Here is a 26,347-nt window from a genome sequence, read left to right on the forward strand (position 1 = left end):
GTGTCTTAATGAGAAAAACTGGGAAACTGGTACCACGAAAACAAAAACTTGGTAAATGAGACCTATTATTATGACTTATTATAACCTCATTAAAAGGTCTGAGGCGCATAATATCCTCTACAAAGAAGAGACTGCTGTAGATCCCAAACTCCGGTTTTCATTGAGAAAGTTACAGATAAAGCAGAAAACTATTCATAAGTTTTATGGCCCTAAATAGGGAGACAGAAGTGACAAAATGAACAGAGCACATTGAAAGATGGAATAATTATGCAGACGTTCCAGAAACAGCAAACAACTTCAGCTACAAACAGAAACAGAGTTACTGATTAGAAACCATTTTACAAAACAAAGAAAACATAAGCATATAAGAGATAGGCAGACTGCAAATTCCACATATAATATCACCACTCACACAATGGGTTATCTTGGAATTTTTTATGGAGAAATTATCTGTACTGCTTTTGTAACAGATTATGGTGTTTCCTGCTGTAACATACAGTGAGATGACAAAAGTCACGGAATACCTTCTAATATTGTGTCCGACCTCCCTTTGTCCAGTGTTGTGCAGCGACTTGACATGGCATGGACTCTGCAAGTTGTTGGAAGTCCCTGCAGAAATACTGAGCCAGGCTGCCTCTACACACACTGATAATTTGAAAGTCTTCAAGGTGCAAGATTTTGTGCATGACCTGACCTCTCGATTATGTCGCATAAACGCTCGATGGGATTCATTCATGTAGGGCGATTGGGTGGTCATATCATTTGCTCGGATTGTCCAGAATTTTCTTAAAAACAATTGTCAACAATTGTGGCCTGGTGTCAATTCCATCACTGTCTGAGAATATGAAGTCCACGAATGGCTGCAAATGGTCTGCAAGTAGCTGAACATAACAATTTCTAGTCAGTGGTTGGCTCAGTTGGCATAGAGGATTCAGTCCATTCCATGTAAAATTGGGCCACGTCATTATGTAGCCACCACCAGCTTACACACTGCCTTGCTGACAACTTGGGTCCATGGTTTCGTGGGGTCTGCACCACACTCGAACCCTACCATGACCTCTTACCAACTGAAACAAGGATTCATTTGATGAGGACAGTGTTTTCCAGTCGTCTAGAGTCCAACTGTTATGGTCACGAGCCCTGGGAAGGCGCTGCAGGTGAAGTCGTGCTGTTAGCAAAGCCACTTGCATCGGTTGTCTGCCTATATAACCCATTAACACCAAATTTCACCCCATTGACCTAATGTGATGTGGAAAGTTGATTTCTGCAATGCTATTGGACAAGCAACACTATGGTTATTTCATGCAGTGTTGCTTGTTTGATGGCACTGACAACTCTACGCAAACGCTGCTACCCTCGATCGTTAAGTGAAGGCCGTCAGCTACTACGTTGTGCACAGTAAGAAGTAATGCCTGAAATTTGGCATTCTTCTTCCACTCTTGATGCTGTAGATCTGGGAATACTGAATCCCCTAATGATTTTCGAAATGGAATGTTCCATGCATCTAGCTTAACTACCATTCCACATTCAAAGTCTGTTAATTCCAATCGTGCAGCCGTAATCATGTCAGAAAGTTTTTCACATGAATCACGTAAGTACAGACAAGAGCTCCGCCAATGGACTGGGATTTTATATTTTGCGTATTCAATACTTTCGCCATCTACATATGTGTATATCCCTATCCCATGACCTTTGTCAACCCATTGTAAAGCCATAGCCACATTCTCAAAGCGCTCCAATGTAAGCCACAATTTGCTGAATTTAGTTATTACGTCAGAGGAAAGTGTGTAACCACACTTGCCACTTTTAGCGCTCGTTTATTCATTTATTGATTAAGGTATCGCCATTATGTGACACTTCGATCCTTAATGCATAGCACAATGCTGAGTAGTCTGAGGAGCCTTGGGATCATGACATAAGAGAGAGAGATTCCCGCCGCTATACTGGAACTGTGCAGAAAATTATACTAAACACCCCTCTTGTAAGTATGGATCTGACCAATAATCCAGTCATCAAGTACTGAGGAAGATAGTGATCATCTTATTAAAATTTATTTTAATGTATGTTTCCATAAAAAAATTAGCTTCAATAGTCTTTGCATCATCATGGGCAAATATAGAATAAAGAGGAAGCCGAATAAGAAGAAAATTAGAAAAATTATGTCACTATGCAAAAGACAGGGTGAGCCCGTTAAGTAGGATGCCACCCCAGCCACCAGATCATGTGGAGGGGCAGTGCCTGAGTAGGACATCTCACCGACAGCTTGCTACCTCACCATCCCTTTACAGTACTCCACGTACGCCTGCAGTCAGATTCTCTGTATTGCTATGAAAATGAACCTGCTATCACCACATTGACGGTATAACAGGTGGGAGAAACATGGTGAGGTTCAGGATGGCACTAGAGATCATGGTACTTGCTCCAATCTGTATGTGTCTAAGAATGAATGGTCAATATGTCAGGAATGATCACCGAGAGCAAAAAGTCTAGTAAACATTGGCTCTACCGTGTATACCTTAAGAGCTCTGAGCACTCGTTCATTTTCGCTACTGTGAAACACATCTCTTCCACTGAACAAGTGCTCATAGCCTTTAAGCGTGCATTTTGAGCCCACATTTAATGGGCAATTTTTTCTTCTCCTCACAACATGTGGAAAGCAAAGAGCTTGAAGTACAAGAAATTTGATTCAGAGTCTTTAAGATGAAGAAACGCTTATAGCTCTTAAGATATGCATATTAGAGACTGTGTTTACTAGGCTTTCTTTCTTCAGATGATCCTACTGGGACATCCTGTGTATGATTCATGTGCTCCTTCCCACTGTTATGCCACCAGCAGCTTTGACTATGTCATTTTGAGCTGCTGTACATTAGTTGTTCGATAACAATAACATAATATTATCTTAACAAGTTTCTGCTCTTTATGAGTATTCTGTGGACGTTGTAGTTAAACAGATGGAACACATGGCTGTTCCACACAAAGTACAGGAAATGAATGACAGGATTTACTTGGCAGTTTTTCCATAAGATACAAGTAATGCTGTTTATCATTTAGATATGCACGTATTTTCTCAAAAAATGTACATATTGAATATCACAAAAGATTTACTTGATTTACACTAGAGTCTGCAAATTTGGGGCATAGTGTCATTACTCGTCCACTGTAACACATTGTTGAACATTATGATTCATAAATTATACAGATACATTCTCTGTTTATTCTAGAGGTAGACGATATTCATCATAACTATTAAAATCACAGTTACTGAGACATATCTGTTTAGCAATTTAATATGATGCACGTTAGACTCTATTAAATTTTTAATAGTTTGGGATTCACCAACAGTACATCGATTTTTCTCCATTCAGCTCTGTGCTGGCAAAGCTCAATCGTTTTCGAAGGTAACCGCTTACGTGAAGTTGCATACAAGCTACAGTGCACAAATGTCAGCTTCCTGTTGTTGTTATGTTGTCCGGCCGGGGGGATCCTGTGGAAGTAGTGTGGTGACAGAATGATACTTGGGGTCAGTTGCAAACGATAGAGAGAGGTTTTGGAGGATGTTTAATATTATATCCTGCATTGACCAAACACTTTTGGTACAAACTTTTTATTGCACCACTATGATTATTCTGGATTCACTGTGACGCACCAAGACAAATTTCTCCCACTTTTAGTGACCTCATAGGTAGTCAACATGTCACACCTATCTATATGACACCTGTACTGACAGCTGTCGGCATTTAATCATGGAAGAATCGAAGTCAACAAAGTCACAACTTATACTGCAATGACATTAACATTTATTACGGAGGAAACTTAATTCAGAGAAATGAATATGATGTCTGTGGATGAAGCAAAATTAGACCGAATGATATTCAGAAGAACAAGTGTGAAGGACATATATCAGACCTATACATAGAACATAAAAAAGAATTTTCAGTTCTCTTTAATTTTGATTTCTGTTGACGCCTAGGTTGCAGATGAATTTTTAGTAGCCACATTATACCACATTACCAGTATTGTGCTATGTACGAATATGAAACAACTACAGCTGTCACGGTGTCATTTATTGTTTAGCTGTAGGCATTCCATTTTCTTACATGAGTGAACAGCTGAAGTCCCCCAGACCTTCAATCACAAGAATTAACACAAAAAAGAATTGTAACAAAAAATGGCTCTGAGCACTATGGGACTTAACTTTTGAGGTCATCAGTCCCCTAGAACTTAGAGCTACTTAAGCCTAACTAACCTAAGGACATCACACACATCCATGCCCGAGGCAGGATTCGAACCTGCGACCGTAGCGGTCGCGCGGTTCCAGACTGTAGCGCCTAGAACCGCTTGTCGACTCCGGCCGGCAAAAGTATTGTCACAAGGATTAGTAATAGCACATTTGTGCTTAATGGAGATGCACACCTAAATTTATTATTTTCGTGTTGTTTTTCTGTAGCTATGAATATGAAATAATGCTGCACATAATGTGATTTTTAGTAGCTATTTTACGCCATGTTCCCACTATTCTGAGGAGGTACTACTAATAGCATATTTGTGCGTGACTAGTATCCACACCTGAATTTGTCATGTGTATTTCTGTAGCTACGAATACGAAATAATGTTGCAAATAATGCAGAGGTATCAGTGCTATATTTCTTCAAGATTCTCAGTATGCCAGTAGGTTAGAATATTGCTTGAAAAGGCACATTGTCCCACAGCCCCCCCTTTCAATCCTTAGCAATGAATCTACAGTACAAAACTGAGAATCATCTGGAACAATGACTCACACTACTATGACCAGATGTCAATAGGCAGATCAACCACTGTTTGCAATCAGATGAGTGGAAAATAATTCACTGCTGCTAATAGAACCCCTTGGCTCCCAAGGAGAAGTTGAATGCCCATTCTTTACTCAAATGTAATGCAAGGTAATACATGAAAAGATACAATACCATTTCACTAAACGACTGGATTTCGATCAGTCACACCTCTCAAGTATTTAAGACTACTTGCCTACAGAGATTTAAGGCTCAAATGACCACAGGAAGGACAGAGAAGGATGAACTGCATTATGAAAGACGCTCCTAACAAAATTCAAAGACATAATATATACTTATTACTTCCTTCAACTTATGACTCATACTGACAATGATGGTACTGTTATAGAAACTGGATCACAGACATAGGGATGTTGACAAACTTGCCACATGGTAAGAATAAACAAAAAACTTTGTTAATTGCGTCTGTGAAACAAAGCTATTACAATACTTAATCCAATGTAACTGTAAGAGTGAGTCACTCCAGCATTTTACAGCAACACGTCGACCATCCCCACAATACATTTAAGTCAGTGGTCGTCAAACTCCTTGCTCAAGAGCCAACAATGGCATTAATGCATGGCATCTTGGACTTCATATGTATGAATCTTATTGTTACTTGATAACCTACATAAATTCGTACTTAACAAGCGTCCAATGGACAATTTGTAGTAAGGAAGTGACAAGTTGGTCTCCAATCCCCCTCTCCCCATCCCAAGCACTGATCGTTAAATGCCAGAACAAACTGTTACACTTTGTGTCGATGATTCTCTGTTTCGGACTGCTGCCTCCCTCAGTGCCCACAAAGGTGTGACTCTGTGATTGCCTGATGATGTGTTCTTGTGCTGTCTATGTGGACATGTGATTAAATGATTAACTAACAATAATTTCACTGATATTTAATTGCATTATGGAATATGAGACAAGATCAAAAACGTTTACATTATTTTCTGAATGACATTATTGTTTTATTCATTGTGTTGTATTACAAAGGTCTTAATTTAATTTCGTATTCCTTGCTATAAATACATACTGTGTCTATAATGTTCATTTAGGAATCCATGTTACTTGTGTGTCAAAATTTATACCATAGCTGCTAATCGGCATTGGTTGCACATGCCTGTTAGTACTAGAAGATAGACAAGGCAACACTCTGCCTGTTACAGCCTCTAACCATTCTACTTAATCTTTTGCCCCTGAGGTAAGCGACCAGCTTTACTTAGGTCATGGTTATCTTCCGAGCTTCAATTAAAACTAAGCACATCTTAAAAATATTTCTGTCTCTGTAAGAACTTTCGTTTGTTACTGAGCACGAAAACTACACTCTTGAGAATCTTGATGTTAGTTGGCATTTTGGTTCAAAATGGTTTTCAAATGGCTCTGAGCACTATGGGACTTAACTTCTAATGTCATCAGTTCCCTAGAACTTAGAACTACTTAAAACTATCTAACCAAAGGACATCACACACATCCATGCCCGAGGCAGGATTCGAACCTGCAACCATAGCAGTCGCATGGTTCCAGACTGTAGTGCCTAGATCCGCTTCGCCACTCTGGCCAGCTGGCGTTTTGGGATTCGTTTGCTATTGTTAGCTGCATCCATATTTACTATAACAATGGATCTAAGTAAGTATGTTCCAAAGGCCCTGCGAAACCGTTTTCAAACAACTTTTGTATGCATATCACTTACTGCCTGGAAGAAATCGCTGTTGTAAGTACCACCAATCTATAAAAGGCGTGATGGTAGGGATGGAAAGAAAAAATGTAGTCCATGACCTGTAAACACACAGACTTTATTTATCCATTATTCGAGAACACTTAATGACTTGCAACAAATTTTATACAAAATTTCAAACGTTAATGGCACTTTTTCTCGCTGTCAACCCTGACAAAATGATAAAAGAATAAAAGGTTTATCGCTTAGTACATTTTCGCTGTTTATACAGTAAAACTAGCGCATCAGGCGTGACCTTTTATTTTACTACTTCTTTACTACTAACAGTATTTGCGACACATTTTGCGGACTGTATTCACATATATCACTGAATGTACCTGCAAAATTACAACATTGTATGACACACAGTTCAAGGAATATGAGCTCAAACATTGAACGCACGAAAAACTGCCGCATCATGCATGAGTATAACTTCTTTGCTACTAACTATTTGTAACACATTTCACACACAGTATCAACATATGCTGCTGAATGTACCTATAAATTTGTAACATTGTAAAACACATCATTCAAGAGATAGGACAGCATAAACATCTGCAGGGCGAAATTCGCTAGAGATATAGATGAGCTATGTCTACAAATATCTGTGAAATATGTGAAATCTATTGGACGTTCACATACATGGGCGAAGCTATGGGCAAAAATCTTCTCCTGAATCCCTGGGTCGATTTCGACCAAACTTTCTACACACACTACTTACTATATTGAAAGAAATACTATGGGAGTGAGACCCAGTAACCTCGTATTTGCTTAGGAGTAATAATGTGGGAGAGAAGGGAGTAGGAAGAGATGGACAGAGGGTGGAGGCGGAGACAGATAAAGGGGGTGGAGGAGACAAATAAAGGGGGAGGAGGAGATGGATAAAGGGGGAGGAGGATACAGGATACAGATAGAGAGGGAAGAGGAGATAGATAGAGGGAGGGGGAGGAGGAGGAGGGGGGGAGGAGGAGGAGGAGGAGGAGGAGGAGGGGGAGATGGATAGGAGGAGGAGGAGGAGGAGGAGGGGGAGATGGATAGAGGGAGGAGGATAGAGAGGGGTAGCAGATGGATAGAGGAGGAGGAGGAGGATAGAGAGGGGTAGCAGATGGATAGAGGAGGAGGAGGAGGTGGAGGAGGAGGAGGATAGAGAGGAGTAGCAGATGGATAGAGGAGGAGGAGGAGGAGGAGGAGGATAGAGAGGAGTAGCAGATGGATAGAGGAGGAGGAGGAGGAGGATAGGGAGGGGTAGCAGATGGATAGAGGAGGAGGAGGATAGAGAGGGGTAGCAGATGGATAGAGGAGGAGGAGGAGGAGGAGGAGGAGGATAGAGAGGTAGCAGATGGATAGAGGAGGAGGTGAATAGAGAGGGGAAAGGATGGAGATGGATAACGAAAGTGGAAGGAGATGGACTAATAGAAGATTGGAATAAATGCATACCAAGGCCACGCTAGGTCATCTGATAGTGTCATTATAAAATATGGCTGAGAACCACAGGCCACATGAATACTTTGAGTTGGGTTGAATGCGACCTGTGGTATGAAGTTTGATGTCCATTAAGCTACATGATCTGTGCTGTATAAAAATTAATAGTACATTGATATTGCAGTTGCGATTATATCCCAGAGTAAGTGTGCCTCCAAAATACCTCTAAGTGAGCTTTCAATCACGACTTAACTCTCATAGCAAAAGCAGTCATAAGAATCATCCTAGATGAGAAATTTCACAACCCCTCTTAAACTTCGTATGATGTAAGTTACAGTGACTAGAGTATGTGTCAGGATGTAATCACAGGTGTATTTTCAAGCCTTTAAGAACACTCATTGTCTTCACACACATGCCGCAAATGTGGCTTGTGTGGCAGATTAAGTGCCTCTCCAGTCTGTGGCTGGTTTTAAATCTCTTCACAAACATATAACAAGTGTATGGACATCAGTTTTTATGAAGAAGGGAATGCTGTCCAATATGTATCAATGTATGATTAAGAGCTCGTTTTGACAAACAATGCAGTTCTGTTGTCTTTCTGTAATGAGCAGCTGCGAGATGACCTTCTGGTAACCAGCTGCAAAAATCTGTTACAACACACAAAAGAAATATAAGGACATTCAACACTGTACAGCTGCGAATGTTCTTTAAGAGTATTACTTTTTGTGACTGCCTTTTGCAAACGGCAATAGATTTAAGCACGGTTGCCAGTATGAATCTGTGAATGCTGCTTCAATAGATCACTTCGCGTGAATGACTTGTTGCAAATACTGCAACTGTAGGGGCGTTCGCCAGTATGTAGCCTTGAATGCAACTTTAGATGGTTATTTGATTTGAATGTCTTGTTGCAAACACCACAGCTGTAGGGGCGTTCGCCAGTATGCAACCGTGCATGCATCTTCAGGTTAGTATTTGTTACAAATGTCTTGTTGCAAACGGCACAACTGTAAGGGCGTTCGCCTGTATGCAGCTTTACATGTTTACGTAGATGGCTATTTGATTTGAATGTCTTTTTGCAAACGCGACAGTTATACGGGCGTTCGCCTGTATGTAGTCTAAGGTGTTTATGTAGATGGCTATTCGATTTGAATGCCTTGCTGCAAACGCTGCAGCTGTATGGGCATTCACCCGTGTGCAGCCGTGAATGCTCCTTCAAAGTACTGCTTTGAGTGAATGTCTTGTTGCAAAAGTTACAACAGTATGGGCGTTCACCCGTATGTAGACGGAAGTGCTTCTCCAAAGTGTCTCTTCTTTTGAATATTTTGCTACACACGTTACACGAATGCAACAATTCACGTCTGTCCACGTGTGTGTGCTCCTTCAGATCCTGCAACTGGCTGAACGTCTCTTTGCAGATGTCACACCTGTGTGCCAGATGTCTTATATCAGTTTTATTTCCACAGGATGCTTGCTGCATGGTGATGCTCTGTATCCTGTTCTCTGATACTGCAGCCAGAGACACTTTGGTAACTGAACTGCCACTGTCACCGGCAGCATTGCTGTTCAGCATACCAGCACGATTAATACTGCAGAAAAGTGGAAAAAATTGTGTCAGAAAATATTTTCATAACAGTTCAACTATGGAAATAACAATTACACTAACATACGCTAGGTCTCAAAAGATCTCTAAACATCCCCATGAAGGCATGGTGTACGGCATAGTCTGCAATGCAGGTTACAAATTATGAGCAAATGTACTTGCATTAATAGAACTTTTGGGCCTCTTTAAGGGGAGCCGGAGGTGGTCAAATCCAAAAAATTACGAATTTTTTTTTTTGCTACCGAAAATTAATTGGAACATTCCTCTTTAATGTAAACTTTGAATTATTGTTCTACTCGCCCTGGAGTTATTACCATTTTCCCCCACGCCTGCAGAGGAAATGGGCGGCCGCTGAATGCATCTAACACCCTCTCGTGACTTCCTGGCAAACTGCTTGGGATTTTCTCGGCCTGTTACGCATACAGCGCGCCTTATGTTACGCATACAGCGAGTGTGCAAGGGTTGGCTACATAGTTTTCTGTGACAAATGAAGCGCTAAGAACGCGGAACATCGTCTCTTTGCTGTTTACTGTTTCGAATTAGTTCAGTGTTGTGCCTGTTGTTGATAGTATTATACTTCTTGTGTAAAGCGTTGTTCTGGTTATGACGCCATGTTTTAGTAACCGTGTATATAAGAAGAGGAGAACGTAGGGAAAAGAAAATTAACACTAATACCAAGTTGCAATACTACAATTATTGAAACAGTGTGTTCTTCTGCTAAGCAACACATGGCCGGCCATAGCCCTGTGACATCTTCTAGCAAGAAGCTGACTGGTGGAAATGACAGATTTCGTGAATATGTTAGTGGCAGTGATGATATTAACGAAGTACTGAATATTGGATTATTATCTTCTGTGGTGAAAGAAAGTGTTCTGTGCAAAATGTGTTGAAGTGTAGGAGTGGGACTAGAGATAACAAAGCACTTTGGTTTAGCTTGTGAGATGAAGATAAACTGTGCATGTTGCAAGTATCAAGTGACTTTCTACAATTCACATGCCAGTCTCTTTGGTGAAAATGGACGATCTAGAGTGTTTGATGTGAATGTTCGACTTGTGTATGGTCTTCGATCCATTGGAAAAGGGTCTGCTGCTGGTAAACTGTTTTGTGGTATTATGAACTTGCCATCGCCTCCAAGCAAATTTGGGTACTACTGTGAACTGGTAGGATCCTCTGTTGAAGATGTGGCTTTGAAAACCATGAAGGAAGCAGTGGAGGAATCTGTAGAAATGAACGGTGGTTCTAGGGATTTGGTAGTGGCATTAGATGGTTCCTGGCAAAAGAGGGGTCATAAATCCCTGAATGGGGTTGTAACTGCTACTTGTGGTGATAGTGCAAAAGTGATAGATGTTGCAATATTATCAAAACATTTTAGGTGCAAAAATAAAATCAAAGGAGAGCACAGTGGAACCTGTGAGGCAAATTTTAGTGGATCAAGTGGAGCAATGGAAGTGGATGGAGTGAAACAAATTTTTGAACGTTCAGTTCCCAGATACAACGTTAGGTACAAATACTACCTTGGGGATGGTGACTCCAAAGGTTTCAAGACTATAGAGGAACTGAAACCATATGGAAATGAATTTGTAGTTGAAAAGTTGGAATGCATTGGGCATGTGCAAAAGCGTATGGGTGCACGTCTTCGAAGGCTCAAACAAACTTTGGGTTCAAGTAAGCTCAGTGATGGAAAGACAATAGGAGGCAGAGGCAGGCTTACTGATGAGGTCATTGAACGTCTACAGAGATACTATGGGTGTGATGTAAGGCAAAATACTAGTAATGTTAGTGACATGCAAAAAGCATACTGCCTCTTCCAATGAATACCCTCAACACAGCCTGTGCCCAAAAGATTCCTGGTGCAAATATAATGCAAAAACGGACTATGATCACAAACATGGTTTGCCAGCAGCTGTGATAAATGCAATGAAACCAATTTTTCATTACTGAGCACAGCCAGAATTGTTACACAAATGTCTACACAGAAAGACACAGAATCCTAATGAGAGCATAAACAATTTGATTTGGAAAATGATTCCTAAAAGGGTGTTTGTAAACTTAAAAACACTGCACTTTGGCATTTATGATGCAATAGCAACCTACAACCAAGGGAACAGTATGAAGTGTGAAGTTCTGAAGGCATTAGGATTTACAGCTGGGGTGAACACTGTACGAGTACTAAGAAATATTGACAGAGAAAGGATAAGAGGAGCAGAAAGAAGAGAAAGGCATATGAAGTGTGATGGAACGACAGGCCTGAAAAGAAGACAGAAGATGAAGCTGTTGGAGGATGAAGAAGAAGACCCTGATAATCCATCCTATAGTGCAGGAATGTAATGAGAAACTCTGATAGCCATTTCCCGTAAATTAGAATTTTTCGGATATAAGGAACATTTTCTCAAAATCCACTCAAGCTAGAGAGATGAAATTTTTATACAGCACTTCTAGAGGTCAAACTTACATTGTAACGCAGTCATTTGGCAATATGTTCAGTAGTTTCATTTCAGTTTACTATAAAGCAATTATTTGTAAAAAAATTTGCGTCATTAATAAAAAAAATAATTGGAAGGAAACTAGAAAAGATACTCCAAAATCCCTCTGTCATAACTGCAATACTAAACCACTCTATATGTAAAAAAAAATTCAAAATTTTCTATTTGGTAGTTTATTCATAAATGTTCCTCAAAGTTAGTGATTTTAACATGGGCAGCATAGGCACCTCTGGCTCCCCTTAAAGAAGCAACAGAGAGACGGGTTCATATGAGGCGTTATTTTAGGTACCAAAACATTGTACTTTCATCAGAGAATATCCACAGGAGGTAAACATAGGCAAATCCCATAATTTTTAACATTTTTATGCAGCGACAGCAACTGATATTGTTTATATAAGAATATACAGCCTACAGTTGCAGGTTAACTTTATCATTTACCTAGGTTTCAACGTTAGTAATAATGTCTTCTTCAGAACATACCATATTATTTAAATGTTTGCCTAAAACAAGCCATGTCCTAAGTCAACTTTATAAAACTTGATGCATAACCATAAGGTTTTGTCAACGAGGGCCATACAATGTGCTTAAAGTGAACCTGCAACAGCTTGTTTAATAGAAGTGACAAAACCTTATGGTTATGCATCAAGTTTTATAAAGGTGACTTAGGACATGGCTTGTTTTAGACAAACATTTGAATAATATTCTATGTTCTGAAGAAGATGATATTACTAACATTGAAACCTAGGTAAACGATAAAGTTAACCTGAAACTGTAGGCTGTATATTCTTATATAGGCAAATCCACTGATAGTGATGTTACTCCACAGTGTAACACGATGACAACACACCCAGAGATCCAGTAGATGTAAGGAGGTACCTGATTGGGGCAATAAAATTTTGATACGTACATTATGACCATCTATGTCTACATACCAAAGCCATAATAGGGTCTGATGCAGACAGTCACCTTCAGACACTCCAACATTCACTGGTATGTTCTGACATGTAAGGCTCTTTTAACAACCACGTACAATCTAAAAGTTATTGTTCACAAAAATGAATGAGGAACTTTCCTCAGGATGAAGCCACATTGGTCGTGGAACAATGGATAAAATCTTTTACAGAGTAATGGACAATGGAAAATATTTTAAACTAATTGAAGTCCGTTTAGACCTTGCTGACACTAGGAAAAAATATGTACATGGCAATGGTTGGTTACATATGTTCTACTTGGATTTGGTTCAAATTTAGCACACGTAATGTCTTCAAAAGAAAAATGACAATGTAATTGCATGCTGTATGTGTCGTGTTTATCAAAATTCCTACTTTTAAATGCTGATGCATTTGCTGACACATTACAGCCGAATAGTCCCGAATTAGATGATGCAGTTTCGTATCAGTTCAAAGAATACTTGAGTCCCATTTACAATTTGTACCTCACACGTAACTTGATGGTGATTTCAATACACCATTAATACGTCGACGAAATTACATGTTTAAAGTCGGTGGTAGGCATAAAACATCGTCCGAAATTTATCCGACAATTATTTTATATCTATTTTAAAAAGAATATAAAAATATGCATGATGCCTTTCTAAGAGACAGCTTCCATTCCTTCCGAACTATGCAAGTCTTGACCTCACAAGGCTGAAATTCAAAGAAATAGTATCAACATCAATGGAGACATTTATAACAAATAAATTAAGAAGAGACGGAAGTGAAACCCCATCCTACACTAAAAAAGCCAAGAAAGTTGCAGAAGCAACAAAACGGGATGCCCAATTAAAAAAAACTCAAAATCTCCAAGATTGGCGAAGTTTGACAGAAACTCGGAATTTAATGCCAACTTCAATACGAGATCTTTTAAGAGTTTCCACAATGAAATTCTGTTTAGAAATCAGCAGAAAATTCAAAAATATTCTAGTCGCATGCAAAGTACACCACTGGCAAAACACAGGCAATACCATAATTGCACAATGGTTCCACTTAAGAGGAGTTACCAAATACTGTTTACCTAAATTCCTCCAACAAAGACGACGAAGCAGATATTCCACAATACAAATCAAGAGCCGCTGCCTAGATTACAGCCTAGAAGTAGATATCCTCTGAATAGTGACAAAACTTATATCTCTTAATAAAGGCAAATCTTCCCATTCACATTTATTAACAGTCAGGTTTCTCTCAGCATATGCTATAGCCCCATACTTAGCAATCATACACAACCACTCGCTTGTAGAGAGATACGTACCCAAAGACTGGAAAAATGTACAAAACACACCAATACCCAAGAAAGAGGACGTCGTTATCAGGAGAAAGAAAACTGGCGTTCTACAGATCGGAGCGTGGAATGTCAGATCCCTTAATCGGGCAGGTAGGTTAGAAAATTTAAAAAGGGAAATGGATAGGCTAAAGTTAGATATAGTGGGAATTAGTGAAGTTCGGTGGCAGGGGGAACAAAACTTTTGGTCAGGTGAATACAGGGTTGTAAATACAAAGTCAAATAGGGGTAATGCAAGAGTAGGTTTAATAATGAATAAAAAAATAGGAATGCGGGTAAGCTACTACAAACAGCATAATGAACGCATTATTGTGGCCATGATAGACACGAAGCCCACGCCTACTACAGTAGTACAAGTTTATATGCCAACTAGCTCTGCAGATGATGAGGAAATTGATGACATGTATGATGAAATAAAAGAAATTATTCAGATAGTGAAGGGAGACGAAATTTTAATAGTCATGGGTGACTGGAATTCGGTAGCAGGAAAAGGGAGAGAAGGAAACATAGTAGGTAAATATGGATTGGGGGTAAGAAATGAAAGAGGAAGCCACCTGGTAGAATTTTGTGCAGAGCATAACTTAATCATAGTTAACACTTGGTTCAAGAACCATGAAAGAAGGTTGTATACATGGAAGAACCCTGGAGATACTAAAAGGTATCAGATAGATTATATAATAGTAAGACAGAGATTTAGGAACCAGGTTTTAAATTGTAAGACATTTCCAGGGGCAGATGTGGACTCTGACCATAATCTATTGGTTATGAACTGTATATTAAAACTGAATAAACTGCAAAAAGGTGGGAATTTAAGGAGATGGGACCTGGATAAACTGACTAAACCAGAGGTTGTACAGAGTTTCAGGGAGAGCGTAAGGGAACAAATGGCAGGAATGGGGGAAAGTAATACAGTAGAAGAAGAATGGGTAGCTCTGAGGGATGAAGTAGTGAAGGCAGCAGAGGATCAAGTAGGTAAAAAGACTAGGGCTGGTAGAAATCCTTGGGTAACAGAAGAAATATTGAATTTAATTGATGAAAGGAGAAAATATAAAAATGCAGTAAATGAAGCAGGCAAAAAGGAATACAAATGTCTCAAAAATGAGATCGACAGGATGTGCAAAATGGCTAAGCAGGGATGGCTAGAGGATAAATGTAAGGATGTAGCGGCTTATCTCACTAGGGGTAAGATAGATACTGCCTACAGGAAAATTAAAGAGACCCTTGGAGAAAAGAGAACCACTTGTATGAATATCAAGAGCTCAGATGGAAACCCAGTTCTAACCAAAGAAGGGAAAGCAGAAAGGTGGAAGGAGGATATAGAGGGTCTATACAAGGGTGATGTACTTGAGGACAAAATTATGGAAATGGAAGAGGATGTAGATGAAGATGAAATGGGAGATATGATACTGCGTGAAGAGTTCGACAGAGCACTGAAAGACCTGAGTCGAAACAAGGCCCCAGGAATAGACAATATTCCATTAGAACTACTGACGGCCTTGGGAGAGCCAGCCCTGACAAAACTCTACCATCTGGTGAGCAAGATGTATGAGACAGGCGAAATACCCTGAGACTTCAAGAAGAACATAATAATCCCAATCCCAAAGAAAGCAGGTGTTGACAGATGTGAAAATTACCAAACTATCAGTTTAATAAGTCACGGCTGCAAAATACTAACGTGAATTCTTTACAGACGAATGGAAAAACTAGTAGAAGCCCATCTTGGGGAAGATCAGTTTGGATTCCGTAGAAATATTGGAACACGTGAGGCAATACTGACCCTATGGCTTATCTTAGAAGCTAGATTAAGGAAAGGCAGGCCTACGTTTCTAGCATTTGTAGACTTGGAGAAAGCTTTTGACAATGTTAACTGGAATACTCTCTTTCAAATTCTGAAGGTGGCAGACGTAAAATATAGGGAGCGAAAGGCTATTTACAATTTGTATAGAAACCAAATGGCAGTTATAAGAGTCGAGGGGCATGAAAGGGAAGCAGTGGTTGGGAAGGGAGTGAGACAGGGTTGTAGCCTCTCCCCGATGTTGTTCAATCTGTATATTGAGCAAGCAGTGAAGGAAACAAAAGAAAAATTTGGAGTAGGTATTAAAATCCATGGAGAAGGAATAAGAACTTTGAGGTTCGCCAATGACATTGTAATTCTGTCAGAGACAGCAAAGTCCTTGGAAGAGCAGTTGAACGGAATGGATGGTGTCTTGAAGGGAGGTTATAAAATGAACATCAACAAAAGCAAAACGAGGATAATGGAATGTAGTCGAATTAAGTCGGGTGATGTTGAGGGTATTAGATTAGGAAATGAGGCACTTAAACTAGTAAAGGAGTTTTGCTATTTGGGGAGCAAAATAACTGATGATGGTCGATGTAGAGGGGATATAAAATGTAGACTGGCAATGGGAAGGAAAGCGTTTCTGAAGAAGAGAAATTTGTTAACATCGAGTATTGATTTAAGTGTTAGGAAGTCATTTCTGAAAGTATTTGTATGGAGTGTAGCCATGTATGGAAGTGAAATAGTTTAGACAGGAAGAGAATAGAAGCTTTTTAAATGTGGTGCTACAGAAGAATGCTGAAGATTAGATGGGTAGATCACATAACTAATGAGGAGGTGTTGAATAGGATTGGGGAGTAGAGAAGTTTGTGGCACAACTTGACTAGAAGAAGGGATCGGTTGGTAGGACATGTTCTGAGGCATCAAGCGATCACCAATTTAGTATTGGAGGGCAGCGTGGATTGTAAAAATCGTAGAGGGAGACCAAGAGATGAATACACCAAGCAGATTCAGAAGGATATAGGTTGCAGTAGGTACTGGGAGATGAAGAAGCTTGCACAGGATAGAGTACCATGGAGAGCTGCATCAAACCAGTCTCAGGACTGAAGACCACAACAACAACCCAAGAAAGGAAACAGAAGTAATCCAATGAATTACAAAACAATTTACATTCGAATTTTGAAACACATACTGTGTTCAAACATTATGACTTATCTTGACGTAAACGGTCTATTGACAGGTAGTAGGGATTCAGAAGTTATCAGTCTTGTGAAACACAACTACTGCTTAATCTCAGCCATGCGAAGTGGCCGCACGGTTTGAGGCGCCATGTACGGATTGCGTGGCCACTCCCTCGGGATGTTCGAGCCCTCCATTGGACATGGGTATGTGTGTTGTACTTAGCGTAAGCTAATGTAAGTAATGTGTAAGTCAAGGGATCGATGACCTCAGCAGTTTGGTGCACTAGGAATTCATACACATTTGAACATTTTCTTATTCTCATTCAGTAATGAGTGCTTTCGATAAGGATCATCTAATTGATTCCATATTTCGATATTTCCAGAAGGCTTTTGACACCGTTCATTGCCAGAAACTTCCAGTAATGTTACATGCAGTACATATGGTGTATGGTCTCAGCTGTGGGACTGAATTCATGATTTCCTGTCAGATCCCTGTGCTGTTACTAATCCAGGAGACAATCTGTGCAGCCCGCTTAAATTATTTGCAGATGATGCTGTCATTTACCATCTAGGAAAATCATCATAAGATGAAAACCAATTGCAAACATCATTTAGACAATGAATCTGTATGGTGCAGAAAGTGGCAGTTGACTGTAAATAAGGGAAAGTGAGAGATCATCCACTAAAAGGAATCCATTAAATTTCAGTTACACAGCAAATCGCGTGAATCTAATGGGTGTCAGTTCAACTAAGTATTAGGAATTACAATTATGAACAACTTAAACTGGTACGATCACTTAGGTAACATTGTGAGAATGCGAATCAAAGACTGTGTTTCATTGCCAGAACAATCAGAAGCTGCAATAAGTCTACTAGAGGGACTGTATGTACTACGCTTGTCCATCCTCCGCTAGACTACTGTTGTTCAATATGGGATCCTTACCAGAGAAGACTGACGCAGGAAGCTGGAAAAGTTCAAAGGACGGCTCATTCTGTATAATTACGAAATATGGGAGAAAGTGTCATGGATATGATAAGCAGGTTGGCGTGGCAATTATTAAGAGAAAGATGGTTTTCGTTGTAGCGAGATCTTTTCGAGAAATTCTATTGGTAACATTCTCCTCCTTATGCGAAAATATTTTATCGACACCGATCTACATACATAGAAGTGATCAGTGTAATAATGAAAAACAACAACAAGAGCTTGCACAGAAAGATTTTCTTCTTCATTTTTTCTGCACACTTTTCGAGATTGGAACGTTAGAGGAATAGAATGAAAGTGGTTCGATGAGCAATTTGCCAGTCACTTACGTGTGAGGTGCAGAGCTAGTCGTGAAGATTCACATGTAGAGAAACATATTGGGTGATACTAATGCTACACGATTCTGGTGATAGTACTATAAGCAGTACCCTATGAAGTTTAATGAAATGTAATTATTATTTCTACCAATTTCAAGAGCTACTTGGCCCCACATAACACTGATCACCATTCTCGTCATAGGAATCTGGGTTTCCTACTGTGGACATTACATTTAACGAAATGTAAACGAACCTAAAATACATCTTAATCAGCAAATGAGACAAATTATCTACAAAAGTTTCCACTATGAAACACAAAGTATTATTTAAATTACAATCTAAAATTGAACACAAGTAATGTTTTACGTTAAATCTACACTCCAGGAATGTAAACGAACCTAAAATACATCTTAATCAGCAAATGAGACAAATTATCTACAAAAGATTCCACTATGAAACACAAAGTATTATTTAAATTACAATCTAAAATTGAACACAAGTAATGTTTTATGTTAAATCTACACTCCAGGACTGTAGATGTGCTATTTTGTAATACACAGAAGCTCACCTTTTGTTCTAGATTGTTGATTCATATTGACGAAATATCCTCTTTAAGACTTTATTTCAAATCCGTGCTGCTAATTGGTCCAATACATTCCAGTCATCTTTATTTGTAGATGTGTGCAGAAAAACGGGCAAACCCTCAAATGTGAAAACTTACAGATAAGTGCTGCCATCGCTCTCTGCGTATGGGATCCAACAAAATTGACATTGGTCTCACTTTAGGATGTAGTACAACGAAGAGGATTTCTTGCGTTTGACTAGATATGATTTCTGTGATGTCAGAATGGGCTAACCTTTCCCTAAACTCTTGTTTCTCTCTATTGGAAAGAAGCTGCCTAGCTCAGTAGCCAACACTGCGCCAAATGATAAACAGACAACAGAGATTTGGAAAGATTTGGAGGCAGACTTAGATTATATTGGAATTAATAAAAGTGTAAACTATAATCCTTGTGTAATTTGTAATATTATTCACTTTATGTACCAAGTTTAGAGTGTTTCAAGTGTTCAGTTGGCACATTCAGTACACAACAGAAATACTGAACATAGCGGATGAAGAAATGGCGTATGCTGATGAAAGTGTGGAAAATCAGCGAAATTTATCGACAGAAGAAGCGTAATCAAGAGAATTGGCGCAAAGAAGTAGTAAAGAGTACAATAATTATACGTATGTAGTGAAAAATGCAAATTCACAAGGTTGAGATTGAGCCTACGGTAGAAAATGTTTCGATGTTGTATCGAAGTAACAATGATCTTAAAAATTCTTATGTACATTGAAGAGCCAAAGAATGTGATACACCTGCCTATAATCGTGTAGGGCCCCCGTGAGCACGCAGAAGTGCAGCAACATGACATGGCATGGGCTCGATTAATGTCTGAAGTAATTCTGGAGGCAGCTGACGCCTTGAATCCTGCAGGACTGTCCATCAATCCGTAAGACTACGATGGGGTTGAGATCTGTTCCGAACATCACTATGCAAGGATCTCACATATGATCAATAATGTTCATGTCTGGGGAGTTTGGTGGCCAGCGGAGTGTTTAAACACAGAAGAATGTTCCTGAAGCCACTCTAGCAATTCTGGATGTGTGGGGTGTCGCATTGTCCTGCTGCAATTGCCCAAGTCCGTCGGAATACACAATGGACATGAATGGATGCAGATGATCAAACAGGATGCTTACATATGTGTCACCTGTCAAAGTCGTATCTAGACATATCAGGGGTCCCATATCACTGCAACTGCACATTCCCCACACCATTACAGAGCCTCCACCAGATTGAACAATGCCCTGCTGATGTGCAGGCCCATGGATTCACGAGATTGTTTCCATATCTGTACACTCCATCTGCTCGATACAATTTTAACTGAGACTCATCCGACAGGGCAACACGTTTCCAGTCATCAACGGTCCAATGTCAGGCCCACACGAGGAGCAAAACTACGTGTCGTGCAGTCATCAAGGGTACATGAGTGGGCCTTCAGCTTCGAAAGCCCATATCAATGATGTTTAGTTTAATGGTTAGCACGCTGACGCTTGTTGATGGCCCACCATTGAAATCTGCAGCAAATTGTGAAAGGGGTGCACGTCTGTCACGTTAAACGATTCACTTCAGTCGTCATTGGTCCTGTTCTTGCAGGATCTGACAACGCTTACTCCACTCTTTAAACAGGGACAGCATCACATTTTTAACGTAACAGTCAATGGCCATGAAACAACGGTCCACCACTATGGGGCAGAATCAGAACGCCAGAGAATAAAGTGGAAACATCTGAGAACAACAAAGACAAAAAATTCCAGACTGCCACTAGCGGAAATCATTAAGCTAATAATTTTTCAGATGCAAAAGGGCCAGTCTAGGAGGAGAACATAGCAATGGGAACAACTGCCGACAAGGAGTCTTACAGTGGGTTGCTGGAAACACGCTAAAGACAGAAATTCACTACAAACGACTATAAACGACAGAAAGGGTTCCCATTACATGACAACGTCTGCCCACACACATTTCACCACACCACTGAAACCATCAGGACAATGGACGTTTAGCTAATAAAACTCCTCCCTACAGCACATATTTTGTTCCAACAATCTTTCATTTGTCTGGGTCGCTCAAAGATGCTGTGTGATATCATCGATTTTCGTCCAATGTGGAGGCTTTAATGACTGAATCACGAGGGCTGCCACAAAGAAAAAGTCGTATAAGTATGAATATTAGCTGTAAGCCTGTAACTTAGGTAGAGGCATACAGTGCAAGTCACTTTCATCAGTCCATTACGTGGCCATATGAATAGAGATACCTTTGATTTCAAACTCACTGACTGTGAATTGGAGGTAAAAAACCTCGCAGTGAGATCCTACCTGTACGCAAAAAACAGCCCCAAATACCATATATAGAAGCCCTCAAACGCCACACAAGGCATAGTTCTACAGTACAGCGATCAAAAGAGTTCTGCCTAGGATGACAGACAGCCTATAGTGTTCACCATGTGAGTGATAATTGTCTTCAGTTCAGGTTGTTCACTATGATCTATCATACATCTGTCTACATGTATCAGTGTCTGCAAGTCACTTGATTTGTGACTAGACTTGAACCTAAGGTTCCAACAGAACATGGTAGGTCCAAGGTTCGTCGTTGGTAGTAACACACATTACTGTGTACACCCAAATCTTAGTGAAGTTACAGGCCTGGGCGACCTTTTGTTCTGGTAACTGATTGGAGTATCTAGTAAGCCTCACCTATATTTTAATAAGAGGACAAATGAAAAGATTCAGAACTGTATATCACTAGGAGAAAGAGAGATACCGCCTACAGAAAATTAAAAAGGCTTTGGAGTAAAGAGAAGCAGCTATATAAATATCAAGAGCTCAGAAGAAAAACCAGTACTAAATAAAGAAGGGAAAATTGAAAGGCGGAAGGAGTATATACAGGCTCGGTACAAGGGAAATGAAGTTGGAGGGAAAGGCATAAAAAGGAAAGACGACGTAGATGAACATGAGATGGGTGACAGGATACTGCAAAAAGAAGTTGACAGACCACTGAATGATCTAATTCGAAACAATGCCCCTGGAGTAGACGACATACCCTCACAACTTCTGATAACATTGGAGGAGCCAGCCATGACAAAACTATTCCATGTGATGTGTAAGGTATATAATACTCTCAGGATTAAAGAAGAACATTATATTTACAATTCCACAATTAAGGTAGATAAACTTTGTGCAGCAGGCCACGGTTTTTGAGTTTCTAGAAAACTGTACAAAAGTGACCATCATGAAACATCTTCACCCCCCAACGAACCCTCACCAGTCATGATTTTTAGTATGTTGTTTGTGGCACTCCCTCCTAGCACTGTACAAAACTTTCAGACTGCATGAACTATTCCCGATATTCCATCTTCTTTTGTGTCTATAGATTGGGTTGTTACATCACCAGCACAGTCGGCTATTTCAATCACATTATTAATTTAAACGTACCCATGAGAGTAATGAAAGAAAACCGACTACTACAGACGTTACTCTAAAACAAATTACATTAACAATTCGATCCAAAAGTAACTCTTAAAACGTTTTTGTAGTCAGAAGACCTGACAAATACTACTATGTCATCATTTAAATTCAGAAAACTATTATATACAATTTATCTAAATGTCAGTTTCATCATTTCTAAGTGCTCAACTAAGCTGATGGTGTAATGGTACAAAACTACATTACATTTCCTGCAAAAAAGCTCTAGTTATTTTTTCTGTAGGGCTAACAGTTTGCGTGTTGCCAGAAGGGGAAAAGCTTGCATGTAGTTTTTGAAGACTTGCTATAATATTGTGGGTTGCATAAAATGACATAGCTATGGGCAGCTGCAACACCCTGTATAACAAGACAAAAAAACTAATTATCAGACTTCTTCAATATTCGATTCTGTAAATGCTTACTATGCAACTGCATTTGTACTGTTGTTTATAAAATGTTGTGCCACATTTTATCAGTACTGTGGTGAGCTGATACCCAAACTACATTTGTGTTTGAAGGGAAACCACACAAGAAAATTGTCGCTGAATTTTTGGTGTGCTTTGGAGTAATTGTCAACACCAAATATAGTACAGTCTATTGTAAGGATGCAAACACTATATTCCTTCTCTGGTCTGTGAGCCAACAGATTGGGCAACTAGTTGTATAGTCACTGTTTCTATGTAACAATGAAATTAGATAACAAAGGGGAAGAAAATTTGCGATATTCACTCACACTTTTACCAACAGATGTTACTGTTACCATCAAACACTGTTCACAACTAGATGCATGGGAAGTGACTTATTTCTTGTTGTGCAAATCCTGATTATAGAGTGGGAAATAGGTGAGCTTGTTCCAACTTGATATTCCGCCATTACGAGCAGTTATTGTCGTTATGGGTATGAAGTTTCTAGACATTAGTTGCTAATTCTGTATGCTGTGACAAATAGTAAAAGAACAAGATGTCATGGACTCACAGTAACTCAACAGTGTTCAACTATATAGCACTATATCACATCACTGGTATGATGAAAATCCAAATTCAAACTGTTTGTGCAATAGATTGTTGGTCAGATGTGGAAAGACACCATGTGTTCTTCAAGCAACGTCAACAGCTCAGTTTTCCTGCTAATACAACACAATGTAATGCTATATAATATATAAAAAAAACTGATATTGTTTGATTTAAGGGTTGGTTATTGAATCAGCACAATAAAGACTCAAGAATATCTGACAGGCGAGATTTAAGGTGTAACTGTCTCTGGGGAAGGCAGAGTATCTCAGAAAGTGTCATAGACTGAATAAACCTGAAAATTCAGATTTCACATTGTAGTACAGATTTGGATACATATTACTTCACATAATTTTAAAATATACCATAATGACCAAGATTCTACATTAATTTGAGGCACACTGGGTTAGTATGTTTGTCCAGCCAATGCTCATAGAAAAACTCGACTTTGATATATGTACAGTCTTAAACATGGTTTGCATGCTATTATGGAATATACCATTCTGTCTGTTATAATGATACGTACACTGGGTTCAGGTAACCCAAAACCAGTCATGAATTAAATAAAAAAACTATATCCTTCAACTTTCATGTTTTCTGTATCAAACAAAATTACACAATTACAGAAACTGTGGCATATATGCAGGAATGTGAATGGAATTTCTGTGTACATGTTGTCTGTGCTACTTTTGAATAGAACAATGTGAAATTACGTCAACTGCTTTGAATCAAGTCAGTTTTTATTCACATATTATCAGCATCTTTACAACAACATCTAAAATTGAAGAAAATAGGAGGCTTTTGTATTATTTCAGCAAACTACTTGAACACCTGAAGTATCTCTTGATACAATCAAGTGATATTAGTATAAAAATAAAAATGTTGCACTATCCCAGCAAGTGACGTATCATACAAGCATTAATGTACCACAAAGGGGTCCCTTAGACCTCTTTCCAATCAAACTCTTACAGCAGAAACATATGATTCGTCTATGACCAGTGATTATATGTCGATTTTCAAGCCACTTCTGAACTTAAACTTCTGTCAACACAAGTCACAGCACCAGTATCATTCCCCTGTGGGCACACTGAATATATACAGGTGTTTGGCAGAGTGTCATTTTCTTTCCATGACTTCTTGTGACTATTACAGATGCATCAACGTTAACCAGTGTGCCCTGCTGAGTGTCGTGACAAGTCCCTCTGACACCTGTATGACTTGCCACACAAGTCACATTTGAAGTGGCGGTTGCCAGCGTGCATACGTAAATGCTCCTTCAGGACGCTGCTGAACTTAAATCTCTTTTGACATATACCACAGCTGTATGGCCGTTCATCGCTGTGCTTCTGTGAATGCGTCTTTAAGTGGCTTCTTTGTGTGAATGTCTGGTTGCAAACGTCACAGCTGTATGGGCGCTCGCCAGTATGCAACCAAATGTGCTGCTTCAGAGTGCTACTTTGTGTGAACGTCTTGTTGCAAACGCCACAGCTGTACGCACGTTCACCAGTGTGCACGGTCATGTGTCTCTTCAGATCACTATCTTTCCTGAATGATTTACCGCACTCATTACAAGTGCACGGACGGTCTCCTGTGTGCAGACGTAAATGATCTTTCAGAATGCTGCTGCTTTTGAATCTCTTGTGACACAAGTCACAGCTGTAGGGGCTAAGCCCAGCGTGAACCAGCAAATGCTGCTTCAGGTGAGTCCTTTGTCTGAACGACTTTTTGCAAATGTCACAGTTGTATGGGCGCTCACCAGTGTGCAGGCGGAAGTGCGTCTTTAAATTGTCACTCCTTTTGAATGTTTTGTGACACACACTACAGGAATGCAGAAACTGTCGAATGCCCTTTTGAGGGTGAATTTTCACGTCCTGACACTGTGGAAACTTCTTTTTGTTGAATGCATCCGTATCTTTTCCTGCAGGCAGGGGAACTTTGGTAACCAAACTGCCATTGTTACCAGTCCTGTAGCTGCCCTCTGCGCCAACGGGGATAGTACTGCACAAAAGTGGAAAAACAGTGTAAGAAAGTTTTTTCACAACAGTACAACTAAGGAAATTAACAAGCATATTAAAATACGCTAGGATTCGAAATATCCCACAGGATCTCCACAAATGCATTGTATCTGGAATAGTCTACAAAACTAGGTTATAAATTAGGACAATGCCTCAGTATCACAGAAAATTTCTGCCTTCAATGAGGCAATTAAAAGATTTGACCTCCTATGAAATATGATTTTTTTGTCATAAGAGTTTGCAAATTTCTCAGCGTATTCCCCAGAGTGAATTTTCCGATATTTTTGTTTAAGCTGATTTTTCTGTCGCTTCCTGGTAGAAAAACTGCACAATTACACGTGAGAACCACAAAGAGTTGGTGCAAAAGATATGACAATTCACTCTCCATGTGTAATAGCTACTGCACTGTTGTGCACATGAAACGTAGCTGTAAACGTCGCCCGCTGATACTCTGACAGAATTTCATTTGCTACATCAAGAGTCCTGACCCAGAGAATAATTTCGTATGCTGAGAGTAGCATATGTCTGCACATGAATCCGTCAGATATTCAAATGGTGCATGTACGTTCCTATGAATTATAAAAGGGAGGTATAGTAATCCAATTGTTGTGAAATTTTGTATAAACTTTTGTAAAGCTGATAGTTAACAGCAATATAAATTTCAGTTTTTTAAGTAACTCTGGTACACAAAAAAACCA

The 26,347-nt window shown here is 39.5% G+C and overlaps 2 protein-coding genes across 4 annotated transcripts in view; both read right to left on the reverse strand.

The window, feature by feature from the left end:
- Positions 1 to 3,480, reverse strand: part of LOC126425292 (zinc finger protein 776-like) — a 44,313-nt gene extending 40,833 nt beyond the window's left edge. The window contains exon 1 of the mRNA XM_050088267.1: positions 3,346 to 3,480. Within this exon, the coding sequence (XP_049944224.1) occupies positions 3,346 to 3,422 (77 nt within the window). The 5' untranslated portion in view covers positions 3,423 to 3,480. The remainder of the gene's footprint in view (positions 1 to 3,345) is intronic.
- LOC126425291 (zinc finger protein 501-like) overlaps positions 1 to 26,347 on the reverse strand; it is a 438,372-nt gene that overhangs the window by 24,162 nt on the left and 387,863 nt on the right. The window contains exon 8 of one of the 3 annotated variants that reach the window (XM_050088264.1): positions 7,875 to 9,530. The exons of 1 other annotated variant lie outside the window; for it this stretch is intronic. In XM_050088264.1, the coding sequence (XP_049944221.1) occupies positions 8,699 to 9,530 (832 nt within the window). In that variant the 3' untranslated portion in view covers positions 7,875 to 8,698. Of the gene's footprint in view, positions 1 to 7,874; positions 9,531 to 24,378; positions 25,633 to 26,347 lie in introns of those variants that run through there. One more of the 3 variants, XM_050088263.1, reaches the window with a different exon arrangement.

Source organism: Schistocerca serialis, chromosome 10 (genome assembly GCF_023864345.2).
Source record: "Schistocerca serialis cubense isolate TAMUIC-IGC-003099 chromosome 10, iqSchSeri2.2, whole genome shotgun sequence".
In the NCBI taxonomy this organism is placed as follows: Eukaryota; Metazoa; Arthropoda; class Insecta; order Orthoptera; family Acrididae; genus Schistocerca; species Schistocerca serialis.